This window comes from Salvelinus sp. IW2-2015, linkage group LG23, assembly GCF_002910315.2.
Source record: "Salvelinus sp. IW2-2015 linkage group LG23, ASM291031v2, whole genome shotgun sequence".
Classification (NCBI taxonomy): Eukaryota; Metazoa; Chordata; class Actinopteri; order Salmoniformes; family Salmonidae; genus Salvelinus; species Salvelinus sp. IW2-2015.
Genome location: NC_036863.1, coordinates 32441526 through 32459030, shown reverse-complemented (window position 1 = coordinate 32459030; position 17505 = coordinate 32441526). Strand labels below are relative to the sequence as shown.

General features: G+C 41.9%; 1 protein-coding gene and 1 pseudogene across 2 annotated transcripts; one reads left to right on the top strand and one right to left on the bottom strand.

Annotated features, from left to right (window-relative positions):
• Nucleotides 1–6963: 6963 nt before the first annotated feature.
• On the bottom strand, nucleotides 6964–11182 carry LOC111950850 (non-POU domain-containing octamer-binding protein). Of its 2 annotated transcripts, none has more exons than XM_023968760.2 (10): nucleotides 11080–11182; nucleotides 10262–10388; nucleotides 9976–10169; nucleotides 9369–9670; nucleotides 9165–9260; nucleotides 8805–9001; nucleotides 8382–8569; nucleotides 8113–8143; nucleotides 7552–7652; nucleotides 6964–7353 (listed from the first exon to the last, which is right to left on the bottom strand). In XM_023968760.2, exons 2-10 carry the CDS (start codon nucleotides 10386–10388, stop codon nucleotides 7246–7248), a joined length of 1344 nt encoding a protein of 447 aa, XP_023824528.1. In that variant the 5' UTR covers nucleotides 11080–11182; the 3' UTR covers nucleotides 6964–7245. The 2 variants fall into 2 exon arrangements, with proteins under 2 accessions (XP_023824528.1, XP_023824529.1); XM_023968761.2 differs by having other exon boundaries at nucleotides 7162–7350.
• Nucleotides 11183–11871: 689 nt separating this feature from the next.
• LOC111950188 (melatonin receptor type 1C-like) lies at nucleotides 11872–16511 on the top strand (annotated as a pseudogene).
• Nucleotides 16512–17505: the final 994 nt, after the last annotated feature.

Sequence of the window (17505 nt, the reverse complement as noted above, 5' to 3'; positions counted from 1 at the left end):
GATTAGACAGGGTGAATATTACTATTCACTATCTTGAATAGAAAAGAAAAAAAACAGATGCATGTGATATAAATTACCAACATTGAAAATATTCCAGCGACATGAAATGTACAGAGTAGATGTGTCAGAGAGTCTCCCTTTTCTTTTCAAATGTATCATCATATTAGGGTCTGCCAAAGCCTGGCGATGACTGTGAAAGTTCAAAGCCTTCATGAGTAGTGACAGCGTACATCTCCCAGCATAGGCTCAGCCTCCCCAGAGGAGAGAAGACTCAGTCGTCGTGGATGTTGAAGAGCTTAGCCACTTCATTCAGATCGGCATGTTCCTCTCCATCTTTGATGATCTGCAAAGACATGAATGCAAAGCAAATCAGTCTATATTTAACTCTGTTTTCAACTTCACTTTGGTGACACTAAGTGTTAGAACAAGAAAATATTTGTGACGGTTCTCACTTTCCTTGCGACGGGCATTCTGTTGAACACGTTCCACAGGATAATGCCTACCACCACTTTGTGCCTACCACCACTTTGTCTCGCAGATAGAAGTTCACTCCTTTCCCGTAGTCGTCCTTCTGCTGGGGTATTGGAGGGGGTGCACAGGTGGAAGAGGCTACAGGGCTACTGGTCATCCCCTCAGTCTCTCTCAACGGATTCCAGTTATTACAGCAATCAGAGGAAAGACGCTCAGTCTATGTCTTCAAATCAATTGTTTTGGGGGGATATTAAATATTTATTCTTGATTTGTAAAGTACACAGGGGTCCTTCTGTAGAATCAGATGTTGACTGAAAATCAGTATATTGTGGAAGGTCATACCTGACTTCTCTGTGGCAGCTTTGGGGGTGTTCTTAGCAGTGGCTTTGGCAAACACTCCAACACTTGGAAGGTTACTCTCTACTATCCCAATGGACTCATAGCCTACATCAGGCCCCAGGTCACTACTGTGGGACGCAATAGGACATGAGATACATAGTCAGGGTTCAGAGGTCAACGGAGAGGGAATCATTGGCTGAATCCCAAATTATTCCCTTCCCTCGCCCCTCCATTTGTGCGTTCACATGCGCCTCTGGCATATGCACAAGTATCCCAAAGCTGAGGCATTGAAAATTAACCAACCATGCTGTTATTATTTATTTTTTGCATTGTTCGTAATTTGTTTTGTACATAATGTTGCTGCTACCGTCTCTTATGACCGAAAAGAGCTTCTGGACATCAGAACTGCGATTACTCACCTCAGATTAGACAAATAGTTTTTCTTCAATGAGTCGGACGGGAGCGATATACTACTGACACCTGACCAGGTCCAGATCCCCGTCATTCGCTGGAGAAGGACACTGAGATTTTGCGGAAAAAGATCAGGGTGCCTTGTGATGATCAGGCAACAAGTGACTAATCTGCCTTTGCCTTCCCTCCTGCTAGCTAAAGTTCAATCGCTGGAAAACAAATGGGACGAACTCAAAGCACGTATATCCTACCAACGGGACATTAAAAACTGTAATATCTTATGTTTCACCGAGTCGTGGCTGAACAACGACATTAAGAACATGCAGCTGGAGGGTTATACAATCTATCGGCAGGATAGAACAGCAGGCTCTGGTAAAACACGGGGTGGGGTCTATGCATATATGTAAACAACAGCTGGTGCACGATGTCTAAGGAAGTCTCGAGGTTTAGCTCGCCTGAGGTAGAGTATCTCATGATAAGCTGTACTATTTACCAAGAGAGTTTTCATCTATATTCTAAGTAGCTGTTTATTTACCACCACAAACCGATGCTGGCACTAAGACTGCACTCAATGAGTTGTATAACGCCATAAACAAACAGTAAAATGCTCATCCAGAGGCGGCGCTCCTAGTGGCCGGGGACTTTAATGCAGGGAAACTTAAATCCGTTTTTACCTCATTTCTACCAGCATGTTAAATGTGTAACCAGAGGGGAAAAAAACTCTAAACCACCTTTACTCCACACACAGAGATGTGTACAAAGCTCTCCCTCACCCTCCATTTAGCAAATCTGATCATTATTCTGTCCTCCTGATTCCTGCTTACAAGCTAAAAACGAAAGCAGAAAGCACCAGTAACTCGGTCAATAAAAAAGTGGTCAGATGAAACAGATGCTAAGCTAGAGGACTGTTTTGCTAGCACAGACTGGAATATGTTGCGGGATTCTTCCAATGGCATTGAGGAGTACACCACATCAGTTACTGGCTTCATCAATAAGTGCGATGACGTATGTACGTGACTGTACGTACATACCCCAACCAGAAGCCATGGATTACAGGCAACATCCGCACTGAGCTAAAGGGTAGAGCTGACGCTTTCAAGGAACAGGACTCTAACCCAGAAGCTTATAAGAAATCCCGCTATGTCCTCCGACGAACCATCAAACAGGCAAAGCGTCAATGCAGGACTAAGATTGAATTGTACTACACCTGCTCCGACCTGGTCAGATGTGGCAGGGTTTGCAAACTATTACAAACTACAAAGGGAAGCACAGGTGCTTCCAGGTGCTCGTGTCACTGGTAGGCCCAGTGACACGAGCCTACCAGACAAGCTACAGCAATTTACTTCTTTGCTCGCGTCGAGGCAACTAACACTGCATGAGAGCATCAGCTATTCCAGACGACTGTGTGATCACGCTCTCCGTAGCCGATGTGAGTAAGTCCTTTAAACAGGTCAACATTCAGAAGGCCGCAGGGCTAGACAGACTCCGAGCATGCGCTGACCAACTGGCAAGTGTCTTCACTGACATTTTCAACCTGTCCCTGACTGAGTCTGTAATACCAACATGTTTCAAGCAGACCACCATAGTCCCTGTGCCCAAGAACACTAAGGTAACCTGCCTAAATGACTACCGACCCGTAGCACTCACGTCGGTAGCCATGAAGTGCTTTGAAAGGCTAGTCATGGATCACATCAACACCATTAGCCCAGAAACCCTAGACCCACTCCAATTTGCCTACTGCCCCAACAGAGCCACAGATGATGCAATCTCTATTGCACTCAATACTGCCCTTTCCCACCTGGACAACAGGAACACCTATGTGAGAATGCTATTCATTGACCACAGCTCAGTGTTCAACACCATAGTGCCCTCAAAGCTCATCACTAAGCTAAGGACCCTGGGACTAAACTCCTCCCTCTGCAACTGGATCCTGTACTTCCTGACGGGCCGCCCCAAGGTGGTAAGGGTAGGTAACAACACATCCGCCTCGCAGATCCTCCTGTTGTACTCCCTGTTCACTCAAGACTGCATGGCCAGGCATGACTCCAACACCATCATCAAGTTTGCCGATGACACAACAATGGTAGGCCTGATCAACGACAACGATGAGACAGCCTATAGGGAGGAGGTCAGTGACCTGGCCGTGTGGTGCCAGGACAACAACCTGATCAAGACAAAGGAGATGATTGTGGACTACAGGAAAAGGAAGACCAAGCACGCCCCCATTCTCATTGACGGGGCTGTAGGGGAGCAGGTCGAGAGCTTCAAGTTCTTTGGTGTCCACATCACTAACAAACTAACATGGTCCAAACACACTAAGACAGTTGTGAAGAGGGCAAAACAAAGCCTATTCCCCTCAGGAGACTGAAAAGATTTGGCATGGTTCCTCAGATCCTCAAAAGGTTCTACAGCTGCACCATCGAGAGCATCTTGACCGGTTCCATCACTGCCTCGTATGGCAACTGCTCGGCCTCCGACCACAAGGCACTACAGAGGGTAGTGCGTATGGCCCAGGACATCACTGGAGCCAAGCTTCCTGCCATCCAGGACCTCTATACCAGGCGGTGTCAGAGGTAGCCCCTAAAAATTGTCAGACTACAGCCACCCTAGTCATAGACTGTTCTCTCTGCTACCGCACTTCAAGCGGTGCCGGAGCACCATGTCTATGTCCAAAAGGCTTCTTAACAGCTTCTATCCCCAAGCCATAAGACTCCTGAACAGCTGATCAAAGGGCTACCCAGACCCCTCTTTTACACTGCTGCTACTCTCTGTTTAATATCTATGCATAGTTACTTTAACTCTACCTACATGTCCACTACTGTTCAAAAGTTTAGGGTCACTAAGAAATGTCCTTGTTTTTGAAAGAAAAGCACATTTTTTGTGAAGAGGATGCTGGCCTTCTAGGCAGAGCTCCTCTGTCCAGTGTGTGTTATTTTGCCCATCCTAATCTTTTATTTTTATTGACCAGTCTGAGATATGTTTTTTTCTTTGCAACTCTGCCTAGAATGCCAGCATCCCGGAGTCGCCGCTCCACTGTTGACGTTGAGACTGGTGTTTTGCGGGTACTATTTAATGTAACTGCCAGTTGACGACTTGTGAGGCGTCTGTTTCTCAAACTAAACACTCTAATGTACTTGTCCTCTTGCTCAGTTGTGCACCGGGGTCTCCCACTCCTCTTTCTATTCTGGTTTGAGCCAGTTTGCGCTGTTCTGTGAAGGGAGTAGTACACAGCGTTGTACAAGATCTTCAGTTTCTTGGCAATTTCTCGCATGGAATAGCCTTCCTTTCTCAGAACAAGAATAGACTGACGAGTTTCAATAGAAAGTTCTTTGTTTCTGTCCATTTTGAACCTGTAATCAAACCCAGAAATGCTGATGCTCCAGATACTCAACTAGTCTAAAGAAGGCCAGTTTTATTGCTTCTTTAATCAGCACAAGAGTTTTCAGCTGTGCTAACATAATTGCAAAAGGGTTTTCTAACGATCAATTAGCCTTTTAAAATGATAAACTTGGATTAGCTAACACAACGTGCCATTGGAACACAGGAGTGATGGTTGCTGATAATGGGCCTCTGTACGCCTATGTAGATATTCCATAGAAAATGTGCAGTTTCCAGCTACAATAGTTATTTACAACATTAACAATGTCTACACTGTATTTCTGATCAGTTTTGATATTATTATAATGGACAATTTATTTTTTCCGTTCCAAAACAAAGACATTTCTAAGTGACCTCAAACTTTTAATGGTAGTGTACATATTACCTCAACTAACTGGTGCCCCCGCACATTGACTCTGTACCGGTACCCCCTGTATATAGCCTTGCTATTGTTATTTTCAGCTGCTGTTAAATTATTTGTTACTTTTATTTTCAATTTTTTACTTAACACTTATTTTTCTTAAAACTGCAATGTTGGTTAAGGGCTTGTAAGCACTTCACTGTAAGGTCTACTACACCTGTTGTATTCGGCGCATGTGACAAATAAAATCTGATTTGATTTGAAATGGGTGAGAAAAAATCTATTGAATCCATTTTGAATTCAGGCTGTAACATCAAAATGTGGAATAAGTCAAGGGGTATGAATACTTTCGTAAGGCTAAACTTCACATCAGTTGCATGTTCTACCTCTTTCCCTTTAGGTACGTTGGACATTTTATCTACTACATCAAAATGTCTTTGATTGGTAGTGGTCAAAACCTATTTCCTGCACATGGAATGGACAGAATAAGGTACAGTTTCATTCCACCTTCAAATATGCAAATTAAAATGTAGGTTATAGGTTTTGGGTTAAATGTGATTATTTGAGTATATCCCCCTTTCATCTGTTAATACAATCTCTTTCAGATATTTTCCTGCACGCTGATTTTAATTCAGCAGCATCTTAGAGATCCTAGTATTATCCCCTGGTGCTTTTGAAGTGACACTTGGTGAGCTAGTCTTGTTGTCCTTGAAGTGTCTTACTTTAAATGTATTGTTTCGATGGTAACACTTTAAGTTCTCTCAAATCTAGTGAATATTGGTGTACCATTTATTCAATTTTCTCTAAAGATACACCAGTGTGGTCCAAGCTTGAATCAGGATACATCCCTACTTCTAAGACCTTTCTGAGATCCTGGATGGTAAATTTGGAGTTGAAACATACAAAGTCTTACAAAACTACACATCAAGCTAACCAGCTACTCCTGAGAAATATGGGACTGTCTCGTGGCTAAATGAAGGTCTGCACTAAAAACAGCATAATCTGGGTCCAGGCCTGATGTCCAGTCACGTTACATTCTTGCTGACTCAGGAAATACAGAATACCTCAAAGCTCGCATTGTTTCGCTTAATGGCCAACTATTAAAGAGAAATCTAACAGACCTGAAAAATGTCAAAACATTTACGCTATTGTTTTGATCTGCAAAAAAATAGTAAGAGCAAGTTGTCAATGTGGCTGGAACGGCGCAAATGGAATGGCATCAAATACATGGAAACCTTGCTTGATGTATTTGATACCGTTCCACTAATTCTGCTCCAGCCATTATCACGAGCCCGTCCTCCCCAATTAAGGTGCCACCAACCTCCTGTGGTAGACTGGCAAAAAAAACAGTTGATGTTTGTTGGACAAACACTTGAGTTCAATGTTTAAATGGCTATAGAGTTAAAAGCCCTATTTTACTGTACACCAGTATATTAGACAAGAGGAACAATGTTATTTTATAAGACAAATATACCTTTATACTATTTCTATTCCATATCATTTTCACTGAGAAGCATAGCAGTGTTTTGAAGTATACTGAACATAAATATGAACGCAACAATTTCAAAGATCTTACCGAGTTACAGTTCATAGAAGGAAATCAGGATTTCACATGATTGGGCAGAGGCGCAGCCATGGGTAGGCCTGGGAGGGCATAGGCCCACCCACTGGGGAGCCAGGCCCAGCCAATACTGTTGTGTATTGATATTCTAGTTTTGTTCCTTTAGGGCACCTGTAACCCCCCCTTGCTTACCTACGTTGAAATGCTTGGAATGTTCTTCCTGTGAAACGCATTAAACAATGCCCATGTTCATTTCTACTCATGTCCTGTCCTTATATTCGTTGTTTAAGCAATACATTGTGCCACACAACAAATACAAATGAGTTTTCCCCCGCAAAAGGGCTTTATTACAGACCAAAATACTCCTGACTCCTTCGCTGAACCAGCCTTTTGAAGGAAAGGATTACATTTTAAKGCACAAATAAAACACATGAAAAAGTACCAAGGAATTACAATTTTATTTAAAACTGTTCAGAAAGGCTTATTGAGAGAGAATGAGTGACACATTTACTATTGCTATATAAAACATTGCTTTGAGGAATAAAAAAAAAAAGTCTATACAGAATCAGTACATCTGAAATACGAAAATGCCAACTCGTGATGCTATTTTAAAACAAAAACATTCTGAATATTTCCCATGCAATTTTCACAGTACATAACATACCATGTATGAATTTTTAAATATAGTACAGTTTCAAAAGTTTAAAAAATGTAATTGACCATTTTAGAATCTGCGACGCTTGTTGGCACCAAAGTCCGCAGGGCCTTGGCCAGGGACTCTTGGGAACACAGGCTGGCCTCCTACGGGCATGTTGTTGTTTCCTGCCCCCTGCTGGGAGAAAACAGAAAAGACACGCAAGATGAGTGATAATGACAAATGAGAGTCTCTTGCAGCTATATATTTACAAGATTAACACAGAGGTGAAATGATCAAATACATATTTGGTTACCCTATCCCTGTTGGCACAATAAATGTGTTGATCTTGGTATGTAAATATATCGTTTGTTATTCTAAAATGTCTAACATTACCATTAAAGGGGGGTTCTCGGCAGGTATGTTGGCAGCTCCAGGGATGGGCACGCTGGGGTTTCCTTCACCACCACCCATCGAGTTTCTGTTAATTCCTTGACCTACACCAAACCAAAAAACAGACTGCACATCAGCAAACCAATACAATACAGTGGGTTCAGGAATGATTGGATCCCTTGATTAAAATTAGCAAAAAAATACTAAAATAAATAAAAATACTGAGCTATATTGTATGCTAAAAATAAAATACTAAATATATATTTTATCCTAATGCAATTGCTCAGCGAAAGAGGTTGCTTAACAAGTAATTTTTTTAAATTCTAAAAAAAGATGGAGTTCAAGAGAACACATTGGGAGGGATCTAAGACATTAGTATAAAATAGAATTCTTCATATTTTATACATTTTCTGTATTTTTCAATATAATTATTTTACACTGTCTTTTTTACTCATCTTTATCAAGGGTTCCAATAATTCCAGACCCCACTGTATATACTAGATAACATGGTGACCATCACCCTTGACAGCTCAGTGAAGATCTGAAAGCTAATGTAAACCTTACCTTGCATGTGCATCCGCATCTCCTGCTCCCGCTAGGAAAAATGATAACACATTAAAAAATGCATTCTTTAATCAGATAGATTAAACAATAGACAGCTTAGAAACAGCAAACAAAATATAGTTTTAGTCCTTTTTCCAATTGTTTAACCACAAACACAATTGCAAAGGTGCTTAGACACATTTAGGCAACTTCCATTTGTGTATAGAGGAATAATGATAGATATTTTTTTATCAGAGTATTTAAACCAGTGTCAAATAGCAATGACTCACATTTCCAGGGAAGTTCCCCTTGAAGCCCTCCTGCTGCCGCCTCATCATCTCCTCACTGTGCATCCTCATCTCCTCCTCCCTCCTGCGATGCTCCTCTTCTTGACGGAGCTCCATCTGCTTCCTCTTCTGCATCTCCTGGTTATGGAGCTCCTCCATTCTCCTCAGCTCCTCTTGACGCCTCAGCAGGTCTGTAAAGAGATGAACACCCCATTTGTTAGTAACCTAGTCAAAAGACCTACACCATATGAATCAATTACCAATAGGATTGGATTCTAGTGGTGTATGAGATTGACATCCGGGCTACATCTGGTGGTAGGACACGTCAAGAAATGCATACATTTCTCCATAAGACACCCTGTTTTGTGTTTATTAGTGTCCTTAACCTTGGATTGATAAGGTAGAGTGGACCCAGACCACACATACCTTGTCTCATCAAGATAACCTGGTGCTCATGTCTAGCTGCCTCCATCTCTTGCTCCAGCTTCTCCTGAGCCTCCTTGATGTTCCTGTCCACCTGCTCATACTGTTGCTTCTCCATCTCCATCAGGGCCTTCCAGCGCATGGCATACTCATACTCAAATGTCCCTGGCTGAGCAAATCTCGGTGGCTGCTCCCGCTCCCTGGCAGAGAGATTTTACACAAGAAAACCAGATCAATATGCAACACTTTATTGTCATGGATTGTACCTCTTTTCAGCAGCATGGTGCAAGATTGTTCTATGCACAGTTCTGACCAATGTATTTGGAGAAAGTATGCCAAACCCCAAAAACTATGATTACTCACTTGTGAAACACTTGGTTTTTGTTTACAATCCTCTCTGGCAGTCCCTCATCCTCATCAAACTGCTCCATTGGCTCAACTGTCACTGGCCTGGGGAATCTGAAAAGCGTAAAACAATCAGCATTACCTCTCCCATTTTGAAAACATCACAACAAAATGCATTTGAAACATTACATGTTTTCATTTTATTTCCAGCATAATACTTACGCAGTCAATAGAAAGGCTCCATCTGCACACCTATCCAGAGCCTTCCTTGCTGCAGGCTTGGCTGTGTATTCCACAATCCCTTTTCCTGTGGGTCTCCCTCTATCATCTACTATGACTATGGCCCTTTCAATCTGGCCAAAGACAGAGAAAGCTTCTTCCAGGAGCTCATTGGAAATGAACTGTGGCAAATTCCTCACAGTTAGAGCAGCACCATGTGTTGCAAATCGCACGCGCAACTGTCTGCCCCTGAATGAGGTGTCATCAAGCTCGGCTTTAGCAATCTCAGCCACTGTTTTTGTCTCCTGTTGGTATTAAAGTATAAAATAAGAACATTTACAAAGTAGTCACACGTGAATGCTTTCCCATTCATTTAAGATTGAGGAATATAACTTCTATCCCTTGAACATGCTACTGTGACAGAGTGGAAATTCAGCCCAAACCGGGGCGCAAACTTACAACCCTCCCCACTGTAACAAAAACTCAAGAGGCACTGTCAATATAACTGACCCAGAAAGCTAAGGCAATTCTGAATCGGGGGTGACGGTACTTCTACATCTCAGGAAGGCAGTAGTGATGCACTTGGTCATCCGCTACACTAACTACTTACCAGTCTAATGAATCCAAACCCCCGGTCCTTGTTGATGAAAATCTCAGCTGCCTTGCCATACTTGGAAAACAACTTCTCCACCTCTGCCTCTGTAACACCAGTTGGTAAATTTCCCACAAACAGACGGCTACGCTGAGTGTAAGTCTTCTCTCCAGGTTTCCTGAAGTTTTGTAGATCTATGGTTATCCCTGCATCTAAAGAGAAGCAAAATATTAGAATCATCTAATACTGGATGCTTTCATTTCCTTCCAATACAGAGCTCAGGAGTCAATGAAACCTATCTTACTTGGGCTCTCCTGCTCATCTGCATGCTGTCCATTGCTGTTGACTCCAGGATGTTTCTGGTTTTCAAACTGGTGTCTAGATGGGCCATGATACTGCTGTTCTCCACGGGGGCCCTGGTTTCCTTGCATCTAATTAAAAGGACAGTCATTAACAGAGTCACTACATTGATTTTTATTGCTAATACCATCGGGCAAAAAAAAATGCATGAGGATACAAGAGATGTCAAAGCCAGAGGAAGACTATAGCTAACGTTAAGCTGGCTAGCAACGTGTTTCGTTATAACGTTAGCTATAACAGATCATTTCAGTCTAAAACACATTTTGGCTAACGTTTAACAAGTAAATCTTATATGGTAACGAGTGGCGTTGAGAGCTACCATTGGCTAGGTAACAAAATGTAATATACAGTAGCTAAATCAACTACCTAGCCAACGTTAGTTACTGTAGAGTAACGTTACCAAAATGTGAAAGCCACCGTCTTTGTTTGCTAGCTAGCTTAGCAAGCTAACTAGTTCAAGACGGGCAGTTGCAGCTAGCAAACCAATATCGATTGTTGAACAATCTGTTAGTTAGCTAACGAATTAAAACATGTCCGTTAACTGTTAGCTACTTATGTGAAGCTGGCTAGTAATTTCGCTACTTACCTAAGCTACCAATCCTCACCACTAAACTAACCATCCTCACCACTAAGCTAACATAGCTAACTAGCACAACCGTTTTGTTCCTAGCAAATGTATGTAACATATTGCTAGTTAGCTAATATAAGCAACTTCTCAGATGAAAGCAAAAATGTTGCATATTCAACTTTTACGTTTCATACCTTTACAAAATAAATGTTTGGGGATTCCAACACACGTAGAAGGGAAAATCGCTCTTTACAAAGAACAGATAATGGATTTCACAAACAACCTCTTGATTCCACTTGAGGAAGCAGATTGGCTGACTGGGAGAAGGCGGATGTAGTGTAGACATGCAGTGATTGGAAGAATTCCCGTCAATTATATAGAGAATAGTAAATCTAACAATCTAATTGGTACATATTCTATTTTGACCATTCCTTGATTTTGTCAGAGATCTGAAAATAATGACTATTGAAATTAGATGAATTGAACGGTTTTGGAACCTCTGGCCTCTGAACACTGGCAATTTGACTGGTAAACTCTTGGGTACAATCGCAATGGCTGCCTGGTATTATGATGCAATAATTTCCATGCAATGTAGAATGTTCCTTCAGATAATGTTAACTCATGTGGTTCATGCAATTTAATGTACTTTTTGCAACGTCAGCCGTTGAATCAACAAATCACAGCACATTTTGATGGGTACACTTCCTGCTTATACTTATTTTACTTCCTGCTTTGCTACATAGTACCACAGTATGAGTCATAATACCCATAAAACCTAGCAGTCAAACAAGGAAATGGTTTCAATCGTTTTTCGACCATTCATTTTTCCCATAGGAAACACTTAAAATAAGGGGTGTGTTCCGTGTGGGCTTACCCTGGCGTGATGTTTTGATAACTGTGCAAAGCTCTCTTGGACAAGGTCACTTTTATCAATATAGTCGCCTGCAATTACCCCCTGAAATGAAACGCTAATTAGCCGCTAATATGGCTATCATACAGAACTACACATCTTGTCGCAAGCTTTGACATCATCCCTTAAGGCACATTTCTCCATGCAGTAACCTAGCAAGTAAATATTATAACCTTTATTGTTTGAAATTGTGTATTTCTTGTGTGTATGCTTGTTTAACATTTTTTAAATTACCTAGCTAGCTACCTTTAGCATTTTTTAGTTACTAGAATTACCCTCTGGCCTTTGTAGTAAACTAGCTAACCTTAGGTCTCTCCGTTGATCTGAAGCCAGCTGCCAGGATGGTTCGGTGCTATGTACCGGATTGTAACCACTACTCCGATAAGCACACATGCATTTTATTGTTTTCCGACCTCTGTAATCGAGAGGCGTTGTTGGAGCTGTGTGATAAGGTAAACCCTGTTTGCTAGTTGCGAACAAGCTGTTTTGGTTAGATAAAAAAAAGATCTATGGTTAGCTAGGTGTTTATGAAAATTAGCGAGATAACCACTGACTGTAGTTACGTGTACACCGCACGTTGCCTTCCTTACAAGTAAAAAGAAAACCAGCATAGGCTAGCATAATGACTGTTGTGAACTTTTTATTGGCAAGTATTTAGTGAACTAGCCAGCTAGTTAAAGTTAGTTCACAGTTTGGTAGTAATACTTTTTCACGTGGTGACATGCTAGCTAGCATTAGCCCACCAGGGAAAGGATATTTAGCTAACGTTAGCTAGTTAACGTTAATTCCCCATTTGTGTAGTCAGATTTGCTAGCTAACGTTACGACGGCAAGGATAATTGGTTAGCTAGCATGTCACCTCTTAGAAAAGTCTGACTACATGAACTGTTTATTTACATTTACCCCTTTTTCTCCCCAATTTTGTGATATCCAATTGGTAAGTATAGTCCTATCGCTGCAACTCCCCTACGGACTTGGGAGAGGTAAAGGTCGAGAGCCATGCATCCTCCGAAACACGAACATGCCAAGCCGCACTGCTTCTTGACACATTGCTCGCTTAACCCGGAAGCCAGCCGCACCAATGTGTCGGAGGAAACACCGCGCAGCTGGCGACCGAAGTCAGCTTGCAGGCGCCCGGCCCACCACAAGGAGTCGCTATAGCGCAATGGGACAAGGAAATCCCGGGCCCGGCCAAACCCTCCCCTAACCCGGACGACGCTGGGCCGATTGTGTGCTGCCTCATGGGTCTCCCGGTTACGGCCGGCTGTGACACAGCCTGGGATCAAACCCGGGTCTGTAGTGACACCTCAAGCACTGCTTTGCAGTGCCTTAGATTGCTGTGCCACTCGGGAACTAATGTTAACTAGCTAGCTAGCTAAATATCGCCTGGTGAGCTAGCTAGTTAGACACCTTGGTTAGATAGTGAGCTAAAATTGGCTAGCTAGCTCACAAAGTACTTGTGGCCTCAATGTTTTCCCCATACAGAACACAAACTCATCAAATGATACAATGTTGTGTAAAACATTGAATTTGTAGATGCATCAAAACGGACTTTATATCCCCTTTTCCTCGTTCTTTAGACATGAGGCGTGACATGCGGAACATCGGGCTCACCCCAAGAGAAAGCAGTGCATGATAAAGGCCACCCTCAGCAAAGAGATCTGTTGGAAGTGATGGGGGAAAGACATAATTTAAACATCATGGATATAAATTCCAACTGTGCCCATGATAAAATGCAATGTGAATTGTGTTGTACTACTGAATGAAACTGAGCAGATGCACTCAGACCAGCCTTTGCGATTTAATTTACGTTAACTACATTACTTTAGCTGGCTGCTTTTGAGCAAAACTTGTATAATATAACCTATTCTGGGAGCCTAGTGTGTGTATGAACTTTGTGGAAGTTTTGAACCATTGGCTTCCCTGAAACAGGTACTGACAGGAGGTGCGACGAGAACTCTGACCCGGAGCCTGCCCAAAAAACTGATTGGAATAAAACCTCAAAGTAAGAACAAAAACTGTGTGAAAAAACGATAAGATATTTAGATGTTCACTGATGCAAAGACAGCTTTGGGAGCATGTAATAATGTAATGTGGTCCTTGAAAAWCTCCTCTAATCCAGCAAAATGAGTCTGCCAGAGGTCGTCATGCTGGATGCCCATTTGGGGATCTGATGGTATTTCTGATTGTCTTAACTTACCATCACTAATGAGCTGTGAAGCTTCTCAAAGTAATTTTTTCTTCACCTCAAACATGCAAGTAAACAAAGTCTGTTTTTACATCCATTGAGAATGACATCTTCCCAGCTCTCTCCCTGTCGATAACCATTCAGAGTGAAAGGGCAAAAAATGTCATGCTCTTCCAGTGGAATCTTCAGAAAATTGGCCTATCCAATTGACTTCTTATCCCTTGTGCAAATGGCTTACAGCTGTGTCTGTCCTGAGCTCACTGGTGTAGGAAACTCTCAGGGTTCAGAATATGCAAGCTTTGGCTAGACCAAGTTGATTGTTGATACAATGTTTCAAGTTCCTTGCAGACAGGCCATGAATAGCAAATGTGATTTAATTTTATTAGGATATTTTCTACCTGCAGGCTGCAATGTTTTTATATGTTGGCTATTTTTGTAGGCTATTTTTTACACAGTTGGCAATGGCAATATAAATGACTTTTAGATTTGTATCTAGATTTGTATAATTTTCAAAGATCTCACATTTTTATTAATCACATGACAATGATTTTGAGAAGACTTTATAAATTGCCACTCCAAATGGAAAAGGTTGCCGACCCCTGGTGTAGCCTATTACCGGCAACTTCGGGAGCGTAACAAAGCCCAGCAGCAGCTGGAGGAGGAGGTTTGGGAACAGGTTTTTTCTTCTTCTGGTTAGGCTATCTTGATTTCTGGCTCCTTCGAGTCATTTGTGTGTGTCTTCATTATTTAATGACAGCGTGCTTAAAGCATCAGACAAGCTCAGTCGCCTACATATAGTTGATTTTATTAAAACACAGAGGGTGTGTGTATGTATGGAAAATTACACGTTTTAAAACTTCAACCAGTCGATTGGTTGAAAGACCAGACTACTCTTGGTCGATCAATATTTTTTTGGGTCGGGGACAGCCCTAGATAAATCTTTGAAATTGTTGCATGTTGCATTTATATTTTTGTTCACCATTCTTTGTAACAAGTCAGATTTGTCTGTCGATGACAAAAATACACTGATCTACAATCCAAATTGGATGATGTTTACATAAAGAAGGTGAATAGCACCTACATAAAATCAAGGGCAAAGTGGATAAGATTATCAAGTCAAGACAATTCTATTATTGTAAGTGTGTGTTTCTCTGGCTGGACATTGGTCATCGGAGGGAGAGAGAGATACAGACGCTACTCCTGTCAGGAGGAATCATGCTCCATAAATCAAACTGATGACATAGAGTCCACAGCAGGAAATTATTTTGCTTCAATTGGCTCAGTACATTTTGTCCCATTGGTTTAGACATTTTTAAGATTAGGTTATTGATTTGCTGCTCAAGTTTACCTGAACAAATACTACTATATTAGTATGCACCTAGTCTTGTGAAACCGGACGACTGTGTCTGAAGTCAAATGTATTTGTCACATGCGCTGAATAACACACGTGTCTCTAAATATTACGCAGTAACTGTCTGGCCATGATATTAGTATGCACTGGAACAGCCAGATATATTTAATACGGCTGCATGTTTGTATTCACTAAGTTGGACCACTAAAATTATTGTTTTGTCTCTTGTAGGAAACATCTTTGGTGAGCATGTCGGTGGAAGACATGGTGGCAGTGTACCCCTACCCCCTGGCTCTCCTGTACATCTCCCACAATGACTGGATCGTTGGGGACATGCACTGCCAGCTCAGTGGCTTTATCATAGGCCTCAGTATCATTGGCTCCGTCTTTAACATCTTGGCCATTTCCATCAACCGGTACATCTGCCACAGCCTGCACTATGACCACATGTTGTGCACCAGGAACACCTGCTGTTACCTGGGCCTCACCTAGCTGCTCACTGCCATGGCCACAGTGCTCAACTTCTTAGTGGGCTCTCTGCAGTATGACCCACGCCTCTTCTCCTGCACCTTCGCCCAGACTGTCAGCTCCTACTAGACCAGCTCTGGTGCTGATCCACTTCCTGGTGCCCCTCTCGGTGGTCTGTTACTACTACCTGAGGATCTGGGTGTTTATCATCCAGGTGAAAGAGGGTGAAACCAGATGACAAGCAGAAACTAAAGTAATTTCTTGACTATGTTTGTGGTGTTCCTAATGTTTGGTGGGCTGGGGACCACTAAACATTATTGGCCTGGCACTGGCCATTAACTCGGGAATGGTGGCAGCAAAAATCTCAGATTGGCTCTTTGTCACCAGGTACTTTATGGCCTATTTCAACAGCTGTCTCAATGCTGTCATCTACGGGTTACTCAATCAGAACTTTAGTAAGGAAAACATACACATCCTCTTACTGCTGTGTACCCCTCAAACAATTTTTTATGTAAGGCTACAGGTGTTGGACTGAGGGATTTAAAAGAACAAATAAACCATCCAGTGGCGAGCCGTCATTCAAGCCCCACATTTTTAGCAAAAATGGCCTGTTTTGCATGTTATTTTAGCATTAATATGTGTCTCATATCCATTTACAAACAAGGTAGAAATAATATATCATTGAGTTATTAAAGCCGCATACAAACATGGTCTCTTTTTTTCTTTTCTTGAGTAAGGCAGCTCCAAAATGCAGGTGTTTCAGCCTAGCTCAGTGCTTTCTGTGGTGGGGCAAGCCAACAGAAAATACGGAGCGTTGTGCTGTGATTGGCTCAGTGTTCTGTCACTCATGGGGACTTTACGTCACTGCCAAGTGGAAGAGGAGACCTTAAATTCTAGCCCTTCAAGTGTTACATTAGAAGTGCTCATCCAAGAACACTCAAGGTCATTGGCCACAGATAAAATTACATCAAATCACATTATATGTACAGTAACTTTGATTGGACTATTCATGTCAGCATCATACTTTCACAATCTTAGCAAGCAGTCATCATCATGAATCAAGTCGACAATATACTGGCAAATCCTTTTTAATCCTTGTCATATGACGAGAAATAATGAAGAGAAATTATAGATAAAACGTATCGGCGCTCATTGGCCATTACACAACAAGTTGTAAATCGCAAATTCAACAAGTGGTTTGGAAGAAATCAGTGACAGTGGCTGTGTGGTCCCAAATCTGGTATTAAGGGGGTATTAAAACTTTTCCAAGTTTAAAATGATAAACATTCAACATGATTTGTGCCACGCTCAAAACAACTGTTTTGAACGTTTTGAATGGTCATCCAACTCGGAACTGTAAATCCGGGCTCCAGTTGTTTTGAAAGCACCATAAATCCAGAGAATGCCAGACTTTGATGACAAAATTTGCCCACGAAGACCCGTCGTGCCACCTCCTGTTCAAGTGATCACAACACAACAAGGTGAGTCCAAAAATGTATTATATGCTGCTGCATAAATTATTCAATGTGCCAGGGAGATATGTATACTGTAGCTAAGAAAGTAATACTAAGTGTATATTGTGAAGTAAGATGTTAGTGGCCCATGTGCCTCACCCTAATAATTTGGTCTATTTACCCCTCTTAATTGCACCTACTGTTCTGACTTGGTGGTGCACATGTAGCCTATAACCTGTTTGAGAGAAAT

Bases quoted from the DNA above. Each gene is read 5' to 3' on its own strand.
- LOC111950850 (XM_023968760.2), bottom strand. From the start codon at position 10,388: ATGCAAGGAAACCAGGGCCCCCGTGGAGAACAGCAGTATCATGGCCCA. The intron at 9,671-9,975 runs GTAAGTAGTTAG...TAATACCAACAG, and splicing joins GGTTTGGATTCATTAGACTG to GAGACAAAAACAGTGGCTGA. The intron at 8,144-8,381 runs GTGAGTCATTGC...CATTTTTCCTAG, and splicing joins AGGGGAACTTCCCTGGAAAT to CGGGAGCAGGAGATGCGGAT.